This window comes from Lacerta agilis, chromosome 6 (genome assembly GCF_009819535.1).
Source record: "Lacerta agilis isolate rLacAgi1 chromosome 6, rLacAgi1.pri, whole genome shotgun sequence".
NCBI lineage: Eukaryota > Metazoa > Chordata > Lepidosauria > Squamata > Lacertidae > Lacerta > Lacerta agilis.
In genome coordinates this window covers 75,709,779-75,724,515 of record NC_046317.1, presented here as the reverse complement: position 1 = coordinate 75,724,515, position 14,737 = coordinate 75,709,779, and the positions used below count along the sequence as shown (strand labels likewise).

The 14,737-nt window shown below is 46.5% G+C and overlaps 1 protein-coding gene across 1 annotated transcript in view; it reads left to right on the top strand.

Moving 5' to 3' along the window:
* PREX1 (phosphatidylinositol-3,4,5-trisphosphate dependent Rac exchange factor 1) overlaps positions 1-14,737 on the top strand; it is a 227,142-nt gene that overhangs the window by 188,347 nt on the left and 24,058 nt on the right. Inside the window, exons 19-26 of the mRNA XM_033153506.1 lie at positions 440-525; positions 1,919-2,055; positions 4,716-4,878; positions 8,693-8,880; positions 11,125-11,286; positions 12,074-12,284; positions 13,118-13,394; positions 13,677-13,880. Coding sequence (XP_033009397.1) covers positions 440-525; positions 1,919-2,055; positions 4,716-4,878; positions 8,693-8,880; positions 11,125-11,286; positions 12,074-12,284; positions 13,118-13,394; positions 13,677-13,880 — 1,428 coding nt within the window. The remainder of the gene's footprint in view (positions 1-439; positions 526-1,918; positions 2,056-4,715; positions 4,879-8,692; positions 8,881-11,124; positions 11,287-12,073; positions 12,285-13,117; positions 13,395-13,676; positions 13,881-14,737) is intronic.

Genomic DNA, 14,737 nt, shown 5'->3' with positions numbered 1-14,737 from the left:
TCTTGAGAGCAAACGAACACATTAAACCATGTATTATAAAATCATAAATCATGCCTTTCTTTTTATAGTTAATGTTCATTGTATGCCTCATGCGTCAGAGTTAATAACTTTAGCATACAAATGATACTGAATTAAGGGTAGCATGGATTTACTAGTCATGAAAAACTCCCCAGCGTGACATCCCTGCTTCTGGGAGAAAGAGCTTTTAGAGCTCCTGGATGCCGTTTCATTCTCATGTGATCTTATGAGATTTTATTTTATTTTTCCTATCGCGTGACTGCTGAGTTGTGTTTGTTTGCCTATAGTCACAGAATTCCCCTTAGAATCCAAGCCCAAGACATTACTTAATAAGTGATGAAGTATGACCACATGTGCACAAAATACCAGTGATGTAAGCAAGCAGGACTGTTGTCATCCACATCCCTTTTATTTTTAACAGGATTATCAAAATCCCAGATTGCAGTGAAAAGCTGTGCTTCCAGATTCGGGGAGCAGCACCACCGTATGTTCATGCTGTGGGGAGAGGTGAGAAAGGGGTGTGTGAAGTGAGCTCTGGACACAGAATAGGAGAGCTGTATACAGGTAGATGAGCTGTATCCTGGATAACAGGAGTAACATATACGATGAACTGTGTCTTAATTATAAAACACTAATTGCCTTTAACAAATGTCAACAAGGTACATTAAAACAAGATGCTATGTAGTGGATTTTGCTAAATTCAACAGTTCACATCAGATGTGGGGAACTGGACCTGATTGGTGGGCTGGAGCTTCATCTGGCCCACCCTCCATGGGCCATGTGACAGGTAGGTGGGGCTGTCCACCTGTCAGTCACTTCAAAGGAAGAACTGGGAGTGAACTGTGGGTTTGCTTCCGATACTTTTTCCTTTATTTGTGGCATTGGCTTTAGTTTAATTTAGTTCAGCTCTGCAAAGAAAGAGTCAGCTGTGCAGCTGTGGCTTGAATTCAAAGATTCTTGCCGAAAAATGAACCTTGCATTCAACACCAAATCCAGCACCAACTGCAAGTCACATTTGGGGCAGGGATCAGCTCTACTTGGGAGCTCCTGGGTGGAACAAAATCCTACCAGGGCTTGTATACGCAACCATATTTAAAAGGCACAGAATGCAAGCCCCATTTGCTGGGTAAGCTCATGGCTGGGTGGAAGGTCACTGATGTCAACCTAGCTGATGGCTTCTTCAGATCTGGAGCTGGCCTTGTCAGGCACAGAGGCACCTAGAGGTAAATCCCTACTATGCTGCAATCTCTGCAGCATCGATCCCTACTATTAGCAGGCAATATGCAGCCTCTTTATTAGTATGCCTGGTATAGATACTGGAAGCCTGGTTTGCTATGTCTGGATAAGAGAACAGGGCCTTTTCGTTGCTCCACTTCAGGCTTCTTATTCCAGAAAAAAGCCACTGACATTGGAAGGTCTAGATTTGGTTCTAGCTTGCCACTCCCACCGGTCTTATGATGTGTAAATAAAACAAAAAGTAGTTCAGTGTGCAATCTGATGCATGGTCACTCAGAATAAAGTCCCGTTGAGTTTCAGATAAATGGGTATAGGATTGGCCTTCTAAACAGATTGTAGGATCATTAGTAAAAGAACTAACCTTTCTCCCTCCCTTTGGGGGGAAAGGCCTGTAGCTCAGGGGTAGAAAAGAGAAGTCCCAGGTCCAGTCCCTGACATATTTTGTTAGGGGTGGAAATGTTCCTTGCCTGAAACTCTGGAGAGGTCTGACTCAGTATAATACAGCTTACACTAGCAGAACATAAGGAGAGCCAATGGCCCATCTAGGGTTGCTTCAGAAAATCTGTCATATCCACCACTCACTTGGCCAGAAATATCTTGTTTATTTTATTGCTTACTGTGTAGCCGTGCTTTCTAAACTCCTCTCCTTTCCACCTCTCTTAAGGATCAGAAGCAAGTGCTGTGGGGCTTCACCCAGGGCAGTGTGTCTTGAAAGTGAGTGGGAATAACATGATGAATGAAAATTACACTGAGGTTCTGGAGCACTTTGCGGCATACAGGAACAGGCAGCAGGAATATCTGGTGAGTGCATGGGTGTGAGAAACACTGGTTGGGGAGGCAGTCATTTTCTTATAATGTTTTTAGAGGGTAAGAAAACACTGTATCATGCTGCTGTGCCACTGTTCTGCTTAATAAATCTGCTTTGAACTTACAGTACATCCCCTCGTCAACCAGGGAGGGTGCTTAGAATTCACACCAAAGCAGAACTTTGCAGATTTATCTTAGCCTCAAATATTCCTGTTCAGATGGCAAAAAGCTGCTTCTGTCTAATTAGCAGGGACAACCCTGAGTACTAAATTAGATTTGGTTCTGAGACCTGAACACTCCCCCTTATAAATTCTCTTGACTTTTGTTGTATCCTAGTTTTAAAAGCAGAGCTGGTTTTGAATGCTAACATTCTTCTCACGAAATCCAGTGCACTTCATATTTCTTAGTAATTGACTCCACTCCCATCCCTCTTAAACCAAAACTGCGCTGTGGCTCTAAATATGGGTAGACTAAATTTATCCAATAGGCCAGTGTTTCCCAAACATTGGGGAACCCCAACAAAAACAATATGTCATATTTGGGCTTTTCTGCACAATCCTCTCAAGCCTATCGCTATTCATTGAGGACCAAAATAGATGATCTGAAATACCTGTATGTACTTAATGCCGCTGACTTTTGTTATTTAAAGAGAAGCCATGGGGGGAAGTGTTCAAGATTGGGACTGTGGCATGGGGTGGGGCATTTGTCTTGTGTGTGGTGGGGGTTTAACCCCTATTTTTCCATGCTACAGTCAGAATGAAAATACATCCCCCCACAGCTGCTATGGCCCATATCAGGTTTCCCTCAGGGGCAAACAGCAGCATTGGAGGGAGGCAGTTTTCATCAGGACCACAAAATGAAGAAAAAGTAGTCTGAGGACAGAAGACTGGAACTGATGAGTAGAGGGGAAATTCTTCAGAGTGATGGGGGGTAATGCAATGCCTCTTTACTTGTCGCACTGCCCCATAAAGGACTCTGGTGGACTCTGATCTGGAAGACGGGTCCCAATCCCTACTCAGGCACATCTTTGCAGGGCCACTCTAGTTCTCTGCTTCAGTTCCTCATCTGTAAAGTCAAAGTTCCACAGAATTACTGTAAAGACGACCAGGTTAAAACACTACATTAGAAAGAAAGAAAATGTACCCCGGCCTTCAGTAGTACCTTCTCAATGCTGCTGCTGTTTTAAACGAAATTAGTGTGCAGCATCATGCTGGAAGCATCTACACACATCTGTTCCACCTTGCATCCACAGTGAAATGAAATGGACGTGTGCAGCTGTTTTAAATATAAAGTAGTACATGCTTAATCTGTTACATTTGAAGCACGGCGGTGAGTATTGCACATTGTGATTGCACAGTGCAAGAAGTGGCTGGAAGAAGGACTGAAGAACAGAGAGATAATTTTCAGGTTGCCAAAATGTATTTTAACAACCACTTAAAAATCCCCCCCACCCCAAATATGTTTACACAAATAGAGTGGGGGCTTTTGCTTTATAACAGTAAAAGGAGCTCACAGAAGAGGGAGGAGTCAGGAAAAGAACTATTCTCCTCCATCACAAGGCTCTCTCTCTCTCTATCCGCTATATTAAAAAGGGATATCATGGTACCGTCAGGATCAAACTAGACAATGCATTTAGCCCCTCTATGCACTTAATGAGCCAGACTTGTTATTTGAATAGCAGCCATGGGTGGAGGGAGGGGCATTTAAATAGCTGCAGAGGGAAGGTGAGGTGGATCTGGACTGTGGAATGTTGGGAGTGGGGATTTAACCCTTCCTGTTAGTCCAGGCCTCCTTTTTTGCTGCAAACTGTTGGAGCTAATAAACTGTGACTACTACGTCTGCCTGTTAAGCTAACAGAGAGGCCATGTTAGAATCCCTACACAGTTTTGGCCCAGAGTATCTTAAGGGCTGCCTTCTCCCATATGAATCTGCTCAGTTATTAAGATCATCATCTGAGGCTTTGCTTCACATCCTGCCTCAGTATGAGGCATGGTCAGTAGTCATGTGGGACCAGGCCTTATCAGCAGTACCACCCAGGTTGTGGAACTCCCTCCCCTTTGAGGTTCATGTGGTCCCCATATTGCAAGCCTTTCACAGAGCTGTGAAGACTGTTCCTGTTCCACCGGGCGTTTGAACTTGAGTAATTCTGGCTCTATTTTGGATGTGGTTGTGGTTGCTCTGTTTAGATGTTCTCTCTAACTATATGGATTTCATATATGAAATATAGTTCTCTCTAACTATATGGATTTCATATGCATGGCCGTTCTTAGTTGGTGGAGCGATTTGTCTGGTTAATTCCGATAATGAACGAGACTCTGGCATGCTAATTAGTTATGCGACCCCCGAGCGGTCGGCGTCCAACTTCTTAGAGGGACAAGTGGCGTTCAGTCACCCGAGATTGAGCAATATATGGATTTCAGATATTTTAAATGAGATTTTCTCACATTTTCTGGTCCTGTTTATCATTCTCCTCCTCTGCCTGATCATCTGCCTCATCATCATCCCCATTGGTCATCTGTCATTGGCCATACTCATCTCATTATTGGCTATGCTTGTCCAGAACATCTGGAGCAGACCAGGTAAATCCATCCAAAAGCCAATGTGCAGTAAAACTTGGGAGAATGTCTCTCTAACATCCCTGCTTTCTTTGGAAGGGTTTTTATCAATGGGTGTACCGAACGCATGAAGACGCTGAAGAGGACAGAGCTCGGCAGTCAGCTTCCAGCTCATACCTGAATGGAAGTCATTCTGAATCTTGCAAAGGAGATCTCTCAATTGAGGAAAATGATCCCCTTAATGACAGCCAGCAAGACGAAGGTAAGACATTCCTTGCGAATGAGGGAAATGATCTAGGCCAGTGTTTTTCAACCACTGTTCCGTGGCACACTAGTGTGCCGCGAGATGTTGCCTGGTGTGCCGTGGGAAAAATTTGTTTATTTGATTCCTATTCAAGAGAATTACTTTATATATAGTCATTATAGGCACAGAGTTAAATTTTTTAACATTTTCTAATGGTGGTGTGCCTCGTGATTTTTTTCATGAAACAAGTGTGCCTTTGCCCAAAAAAGGTTGAAAAACACTGATCTAAGCAGTGATTCGTAGCTGTCTTCTGATGGGGTTGAGGTGGGGAGGGATACCTTGGTGATGCAAAAGGCCTCCTGCCCCCCCCCCTTCTTAGAAATGATCTCAAATAGTAGTTCTATAAAAGACTTTCATGAGACCATGAAAAGCCCCTGCCATCTAAAGTACTGGGCTAGTTAGACTAACGATCTGGTTCATTATAATGCAGTTTTATATTTTTGTATGATACATCAGTAGAATGGGAGGTGGATGTGCCTTTCTGCTGAGGCAGGATGACAGAGACAATAATTTATACCTGAATCACTATGGATGTTTAATTTGGAACAGGGGTTCTTTTCTTGTCTTCAACAGACAGTCTTCAAGGGTTGCCATTCAACCCTTGCCTATTACAGGGATTGGAGACTGGGCATTTCCCTGGACCGTGTCAGTTTCCTGCTTTGTGCTATACAAGTGTGAGTCAGTGGGGGAGGAATCTGGTAGATCACTCAGGATGCCGCAAGGAGAAGCCTGTGTGCAGAACTTCATTCCTGCACCTCCTGCTTTGTGGTCTCTCACACTGGTTTCATATACAGTATACAAACTTTGTCTCCAAAACAGTACATCTGTTTTTATTGACCTCTTTAGCTGTGCGCTAGAGAAAATCACTGAGCCCCTGGATGCAGTGTTATAGGGAAATTGACTTGGCAGCTGAAATGTCAAGCCACAAACCCAACATAATTACATAGTGCCTTGGCTTGTGGTTGACATATATCACACTGGGCAATGCTTTTATTTTATATTTTACTGAATTGCTTGTATCCCTTGTGCCACGTAGGATGCCAGCTCAGTCTTTCTCTCAACTTGTTACCCCAAATTGGATGTGACTGACTTCTAGCTAAACTGTGGGATTCTTAATGAGAATGTTATTGAGAAAAGGGGATTGTGGGATTCTATTTACTGACAATGCTATATTTGGCTGAAGCTGTAACATGGGGACTGACCAAGATGGCAAGAGATGAGAGTATTAAGACATCTGAGTCCCATTTGATATTTTGCCTATGTAGCTTCTCTTTGAAAGGAAGTATGCTTTACTTAGCCTATCTTTCCCCACTGGGTTATTGTGAAGATAAAATTGGGTATAGCGTTGAGACCTTGAGTTTCTTCAAGCAAGCGTGGGATGCAAATATAAATAAAATTAATATCTTAATAGGATGTTGCATAGCACCATATTTCAGCAAAATAATGAATGAAATTAAAACGTGCTTTAAAATTGAGACTGAGTGTTTGCTGAATAGGATCCTAAGAGGTCTGAGAATCAGCCCCACAAGTTCTGTCTGGTACTACCTGTCAGTGTCGCCCCTTCTCCCAAGACATTTCAAGACTTTTAAAATTGCGTTTGATTGGCTTGTAATTGGCAGAAGCATCACTGCCAGAATTTCAAGTACCGTATTTTTCGCTCCATAAGACGCACTTTTTCCCTCCTGAAAAGGAAGGGGAAATGTTGCTGCGTCTTATGGAGCGAAGGCTTCGCTCCCTGCGGCCTCCCCCCACCCTGATTTCAGGCACTGAGAGCTGCATCGGCGCGGGGAGCTGGGCGGTGGGGAAAGCAGCCGGGATCCCAGCTGCTTCCTCCACCACCCAGTGCCCGAAATCAGGCTTTCTGCATCGGCGCGGGGAGCTGGGCGGTGGGGAAAGCAGCCGGGATCCCAGCTGCTTCCTCCACCACCCAGCACCCCGCGCCGATCCAAAAAGCAGGCTTTCTGCATCGGCGCGGGGAGGTGGGCGGTGGGGAAAGCAGCCGGGATCCCAGCTGCTTCCTCCACCACCCAGCGCCCGAAATCAGGCTTTTTGGATCGACGCAGGGCGCTGGGTGGTGGAGAAAGCAGCCGGGATCCCAGCTGCTTCCTCCACCACCCAGCACCCCGCGCCGATCCAAAAAGCAGGCTTTCTGCATCGGCGCGGGGAGGTGGGCGGTGGGGAAAGCAGCCGGGATCCCAGCTGCTTCCTCCACCACCCAGCGCCCGAAATCAGGCTTTTTGGATCGACGCGGGGCGCTGGGTAGTGGAGAAAGCAGCCGGGATCCCAGCTGCTTCCTCCACCACCCAACACCCCACGCCGATCCAAAAAGCAGGATGTTTGGATCGACGCGGGGCGCTGGGTGGTGGAGAAAGCAGCCGGGATCCCAGCTGCTTCCTCCACCACCCAGCACCCCACGCCGATCCAAAAAGCAGGATGTTTGGATCGACGCGGGGCGCTGGGTGGTGGGGAAAGCAGCCGGGATCCCAGCTGCTTCCTCCACCACCCAGGATGCAGAAAGCAGGCTTTTTGGAGCAGCGCTGGGTGCTGGGTGGTGGAGGAAGCAGCTGCTTTCTCCACCACCCCACACCCTGTGCTCATCCCACTTGCTTTGAAGGGAGCTGGGGACGAGGGGTGAACGCTCACCCCTTCTCCCCTTAAAAAAAACGGGGATGAGCCTTTTTGAAGGGGTGCATGGTGCCCCTTCAGAGGCTCATCCCCGCTTTTTTAAAGGCAGCGGGGGAGAAGGGCTGAGCGTTCACCCCTTCTCCCCAGCTGTCTTTAAATCTTTAAACCTCCCCAACACCAGCGAAAGTGGGGTGGGAGGACAGGAAGCCCTACAGCATCGCTACTGGGCTTCCCCTTTCTCTGCCCCACTTTCGCTGGTGTCGGCAGGGTGGGAGAGGCAGGGGAGGCCCGTAGCATGTTCCTCTCCCAGTCCCTCCACCGCTGCTGCCTCCTTCGCTCCCCCTCCCAGCCTTTTAGAGGAGGAAAACCAGGAAAAAATATTTTTCCCTGGTTTTCCCCCTTTAAAAATTGGTGCGTCTTATGGTCCGGAGCGTCTTATGGACCGAAAAATACGGTGATTTTGTTGACTGAGCAGAAGCGAGGGGGGCTTTTAAAGTTCATCAGTGATAATCACATTTTTAAAAGCTTTTGAATATTCATATTTGCATTGTGTGCTCTTGGCTGACTCGCAGTGTGATGGCATGTGCTTTGGCTGAATGACTGACAGTGGAGTAATCCTAATCGTGCCTGTTCAGAAATGAGCCCCATGGAGTTAAGTGGTACTCACTCTCAAATAAGTGTTCATATAACAGGGATAGCATTGTAGTCCCTGCCAAATGTTTTAAACATCTACCTCCCAACAATCCCAGGTTTCATGAGGTCATAGATTATGGGAGTTGTACTTCATATACATACACACGCCTTTACTGTGGCCTTTGACACCTGAGATGTGTAGTTTCATGACCCACCCTCTTCCTGTGACTGTAATTTGTTGTAGAGTTGGAAGGGACCCTGAGGGTCAAGTCCTCCTTTGTGCCATGTGGATACACCCATGAGATGGAGAGCGGTTTTTGTTTTTGTTTTTAATGAACTCAGTAAGATCGCAGTGTTCATAAATGCCAAGAAGACATTTTAATTCTGGCATGTTCTCACTCCTCCTATGCATACGGCTTTTGTGCTGCTTCAGGGATCCTGAGAATTCATTGCTACAGCTCGTGCTCTTGTCTCTATCTCTGTGCTCTTCTAATGACTGGACTTTGGTTTGCAGAATTGGCCCTTCAGACTTTTGACTCCCCGTTAATCATCAGAGAAGACACTCCTTTTATTAGCCTAACGGTGGACAATGTTCACCTGGAACATGGTGTCGTGTATGAATACGTCAGCACTGCTGGGATCAGGAGTTTTGTTCTGGAGAAGATCATTGAGCCCAAGGGGTCCTTCAACCTCACAGCAAAGGTTTATACCATTCAGTGTTATTCTTTAATGCATCAACCAGACATCCACTTTTCCCTGTCCCTGAATCTCAGTAGAGTAACAAATGTATGTAGAAATGTGTTAAAATATATTGAAGTATATTAAAATCCAGTTGCAATGAAAAAGGACCCCCTGTTGATGCCAGACAACCTAATGGGAGATGGTGTACAATGAGTTAAAGAAAATCTTTAAACGTACCTTTCCTAAGAAAACGAAAGCATTTCTTCTAGGTGTAATTGGGAATGAATTGCCTAAGAAAGCCCACAACCTATCCTTATACACAACAACCAGCAGCAAGGATAGTACAGTGGATGCTCGGGTTGCAAATGTAATCCGTGCGGGAGGCATGTTTGCAACCCGCAGCGTTCGCAACCCGCAGCGCCACTTCTGCGTACCCGCGGGTTGCAATTCAGTGCTTCTGCACATGTGCAAAGCACAATTTAGTGTGTCTGCGCATGCGCGAGCGCTGAAACCCAGAAGTAACCCGTTCCGGTACTTCCAGGTTCAGCACGAGCACAACCCGAAAAACGTAACCCGCAGCGTTTGCAACCTGAGGTATGACTGTATATGCAAGATGTTGGAAATTAAGTGAAATCCCAGGGAAAGAACAATGGATATGCAAACTAATTGAATATGCCGAGGTTGCCGGTATGACATCTGAAATAAGAAACTGAGATGACAAATGGACAATGAGTGAGTGGGAGGACCTAGGGGGATATTTATTGGACCTTAAATATGACTTCCAGGTTAGAGGGTGCTTTGTGACCAATAGTTGACATTATAAAAGGTAAGAGAGTGTGGAAAATTGGGTGAAGAACTAGTGTATATGCAGCCAAATAATATGTATAAAGAACTGTCATGAAACGCTGGGTGGGAAGTCAAATAGATTTACAGTCATACCTTGGGTTACGATAGCTGTGGGTTGTGTTTGGCACGGGTTACCGATGCGCCAAATCCGGAAGTACTGGAACGGGTTACTTCCGGGTTCGGCGCGTCGTGCATGCGCAGAAGCGCCAAATCGCACCGTGCACATGCACAGACTCGGCGCTTCATGTTATGTATTGCTCATGTTGCAAACGGGGCTCTGGAACGGATCCTGTTCGCAACCAGAGGTACCACTGTATTGTGTATAGTATGGGAAACAACAGAGCCGTCTTAAGGGGATCTGCCGCCCTGGCGCGGCTATCCCTCCGGCGCCCCCGCCATGCCGCCTCTCCGCCGCCTCCCTCCCGCGCTTGCCGCCCCTTGGGAGGGGGGTGGGCGAGCGGGGGGTGAGGGGCGTGGCGCTGGAGCGGCGCGGGGCTCTGCGCGCCCTTCCAGCGCTTCCGGGATGGGAGGCGAGGGCGGCCGGCTCGCGCTCCCGCGCAGCTCGCGCTCCGCGCGCAGCTGGACGGCGCGGCGCTGCTGGGCAGCTCGCGCTGCATTGGGCGGGCGGCCGGCTGCGCGCGGGAGCGCGAGCCGGCCGCCCTCGCCTCCCAGAGCCCCAGCTGGAGTGCTGGAAGGTCGCGCAAAGCCCTGCGCCGCTCCAGCGCTCCAGCTGGGGCTCTGGGAGGCGAGGGCGGGCGGCTTACAGCCCGCCCGCCGGCACGCGAGTGCCCGCCTGCCCGTGGGGGCGGGGGCGGGTTGGGGAGGAGGAGCCCGGTATGCCGGCGGGCTCGCGGGGGCGCCCCTGGGGCGCCCAGCGCCCTGGCGCACCGTGCCACCGGCTTCTATGGATGAGACGGCTCTGGGAAAGAAGATGTAACTGTAAAACTAAAGAAACTTAAAAAAAAGTCAGCTGGCTGCAGAGATGTTGAGACTCACTTGCTGCAGATTGCAGCTGGCAAAGTTTTTTTTTTAACAGTGGGGGGGGGGCACACCAGAGAAAAACCTGTCCTCCAACACCTCATTACTACATTATGGTTGGTCAACCCCCACCTCTTCCAAAACATTCTTAGAAACCTGTCTACTTGCCACAGAAAGAGCAGAATTTCCCTCTCACTTTTTGTGGAATGAGGGTTCCACAAAAACAAAGAACAAAATTTGAGTCACCACTTGCGTTACAATTTGCCTTTCCAAAGTGTTCCCTTGAAATACGCCAGGAAGCATGTCTGCCTGCCCAGTTGTCATTTTTGCCTTTGGAATTGTGCTGTCCTGGCTGACGTTGTATTTCCAATGTTTCATCTGCTTAGAGGTTTGTGGCCTGGTGTTCCAACCAAGCAAGGTAATTGTTTTCTAATGCTTCAGATTTTGGAGGCCTTTGCTACAGATGACAGCTTCTTTGTGAGGAACTGCAGAAGGCTTATGTCCCTCAGCAATGCTGTGGTCACCATGCCGCAATATGAGTGCCGGCAGATTTGTGACACAAAGTTGGAGAGCATCAGCAGAAGGGTTTCCAGCTATCAAGAGGTGAGATCATTGTGCACAACCACATCATGACACTGGAGCATAGTGATGCCTTTAGATTTCAAATCCCCTTTTAAGGAGGTTGGCCAGGTGTAGGTGTGCATTATATTATGTGTTTTAAACTTTTAGATGGCTTTCTGGTTTTATTGAGATTGCAGACTAATGTCACTGTCTGATTGTGAAATACTTGCACCATATCTAGTTAAGAGCCTTCCTCATAGAGAAGCAGGCTTTCCAATCTGACAGTTCGGACTGGATACACACAGCTCATTTTACAAAGCCAAGATACGATGCCTGCAGATCAGACAGGAAGCAGGAGTAAGGGGCTCCTATCTACCATCCTCATCAAATAGCTGATTAGTGGGATTCTGGTTTTTTAAAAAATAAAAAATGAGTAGCACATATCCAGAACCCACAGCTCCATGCACAGTCTTTTGGATCAGAGCCCCAGTTTACATTATGGGATGTAAGTATTCACCTGCTATCATGGGCTATTTTCTACATCATTTCTGGTCTCTCCTGGATTCTGTGAACATCTTGAAGCATACTATACATAGATTTATGTAGTTATTAAGGAAATACATTTTCTGTGAATTATTGGAAAGAGGGCCACCGAGATAATTTTTTTCCCCTTTTGTGGGTGGAGGTGCTGATGGAAATAAGGGAAGAAAAAAAAAAGAGCAGCTGTGGTAGGTAGTTCGATTTATTTATAAGTGCATAGACCCCGGGGCAAGTAGTTTTGTGGGTTAGTGTGCTAGTACAATTGAAACATTTTTCTTTCTTTCCCTAGTTTGCAGATGAGTTGAAAACCAAGGTGAGCCCACCCTTCAAACGAGCCACAACGGAACTTCACCCTCTGAGCAGCATGGATTTCTGCCCCACCAACTGCCACATCAACCTCATGGAAGTGTCGTATCCCAAAAACACTACCTTGGTGGCTAGGTCTTTCAGCATTCGCATCGGACGGAAGCCATCTATTATCGGCCTAGATCCAGAACAAGGTGCTCACTATCTCTTAAGAGCTTTGCGTACCCATTGGAGCACAACGCCCAGTTGTTGTTCAAGACCAAATTCAAGAAGAATGCTTCTACTAAGATGCCTGGTCCCCTTTGAGGTTTTTATGAGAACATCTGACTCTGTCACAGGGCACGGCGTAATAGTGGGAATAGGGTGGGTGGGGAGAAGCATAGCTATCATCCTGCAAATGACAGCCAAGCAGCCTTAAGCAAATTCTCTCTCCCCCCCCCCCTTTTCTGTATAGAAGGGATGGTTTATTGACTGGGAAAGAAACCTGAAAGACTTAACAAGAGATCCATCCCCATGCAAATATGTTATGGCTGTAAGGCTTGGCAGCTGTAAGTAGGCAATTGAACAAGAGTGGTCTTCCACTGGTGTCTGTGCTAAAACATTATGTTGTTTTGAGGCAATTTATGATAATACAAGAAGCAACTGAGATACTGGCAACAGGGAAAGGAAGGCCAAAGGTCTAGGACTAGGTCATGGTTGCTGTTCTTGCCCCAGTACTTACAGAATCTGACAAGCTTGAGTACAACTATTGGCCTGCTGATAATTCCAGATAAGTAAATAAATTTCCTAAGCATAGTTCTAACCTTCAGGTAAATTTTTAAAGGATTTCTCTACGATGACTACAAAGGATTTTCTGGGGCGGGGAAATTCTTTGTAATTCCTTATTTCTTCCCATCTGTCACTTATATCTTCCCCCTTTTGGAAAACAGTTCAATAAATAACATATAAAAGAATTTGACATTGCTTCTTAAAAGAAGCTTTAAAGACAAGTGCTTTTTGTAACGAGCATTTTTTAATGTTTTAACAGGAAGCTTAAATCCAGTCTCATATACTCAGCACTGCATAGCCAGCATGGCTGCACCATCATGGAGATGCTTGGCGCCAGAAAATGGGGAGCTCAACCCACATGGACAATATGATGGTTGCTGTGGCCAAGAGAATGGAGGAACTACTCAGGAGGAGAGAGGTCTCACCTTTCTGTTGAAGCAAGAAGATCGGGAGATACAGGACTCCTACCTTCAGCTCTTCAACAAACTAGATGTAGCAGTTAAAGAAATGAAACAATACGTCTTTCAGATAAATAAGTGAGTTGGTTAACGTCTTGCCTTTAGAAATCTTTGTGCTCAGTCAGGGGCAGGGGGAGAAAGAATCGAATTATAACTCTCAACGCCCTACATGGCTTAGCTTTAGCATGCCTTAGAGCAGGGGTGATGCAGAGTCTCCGATGAAGGTTTTAAAAGCATGAGGAGGTTCACACAGCTTCAGCCCACAGGTGTCCCCATGTATCTATAGCAGAGATTACACTTCTGACTCCTGGAGCCCTTGGCTTGTTTTTCTTCTTACCGTGATACATTCTACATCTGCAGGCTTTTGTCCACCATTACTGAACCCACGGCAGCAGGATTATGTGAGCCTCCCTCCATGGAGGAGATGCCCACCACATCCTTGGTCTCGGAAGAGAGTGATATTGACAAAGTAGAGCATGGGATGAAGAAGGTTTGTTTCAAAGTGTCTGAGGAGGACCAGGAAGATTCAGGACACGATACAATGAGTTACCGAGACTCATACAGGTGGGTTCAGTGAGGCACACTGATCGGAAGCCATTTCACTTGGATACTGAGAAGATTATACATCCATGTATAATCAAATGAATCATATACTGCTGTTAAAACTTGTGATATCAAGAATGCTCATGTTCTTCTGCTTGATGGTTTCATCTAGTAGCAGACTTGGGTACCTGTCAGGAAGTGAAAAAAGAACCACCCCAAAATAAAGTTTTTTGCATCCTTGGAGAACTCCCAGAAGTATCTTTGTAAAATAAAATAAAAATTATAGAGAGTGAGAGAGCAGAGACAGAGAAGAAAGCCCCTTGGCAACAAGATCCTAAGAGCATACATGGTGATGATGGTAGTTGAGAGAAAGAGAAATGTCTAAAGAATTGTACTACCTGAGCCCCTGACAAGTTATGAAAAGGGTCATAGAAAGAGGGGTGATTAGGGTTGCAGGTGTGTGACCCAGGGACCCCTGACAGCTTGTCTTAACTATCCTTGAGAAGAGAGATTGTGAGTTGGGTGGAAGGAATGTGGGCCATGAGATCTAAAAACTCCCCACAACCACCCACTCTATACATGGATGTTTCAGAACTACAGCAAAGCAAAGGGATTCATTTCCCTTTTTTCATCCTCCAGAACTGCACCCGCCCCATATAGCTATGAAATGCTCAAATTTGGGGCCAGCAGACTATATGGCACAGCTGGGGGAAATCCCTGGGGAGCAGGGGGGAATTCACCTTTCTTCCTCTTTCCGACTCCTGAAATTTCCCTTTCCAAAGAGATCTGAGCAGCAGTTCTCTCTGACTATGCCACAGAATTGTATTCCAGGTCCTAGTTGTTAATGAATGCATTTGAGAACATGCACTAAGCTAGAA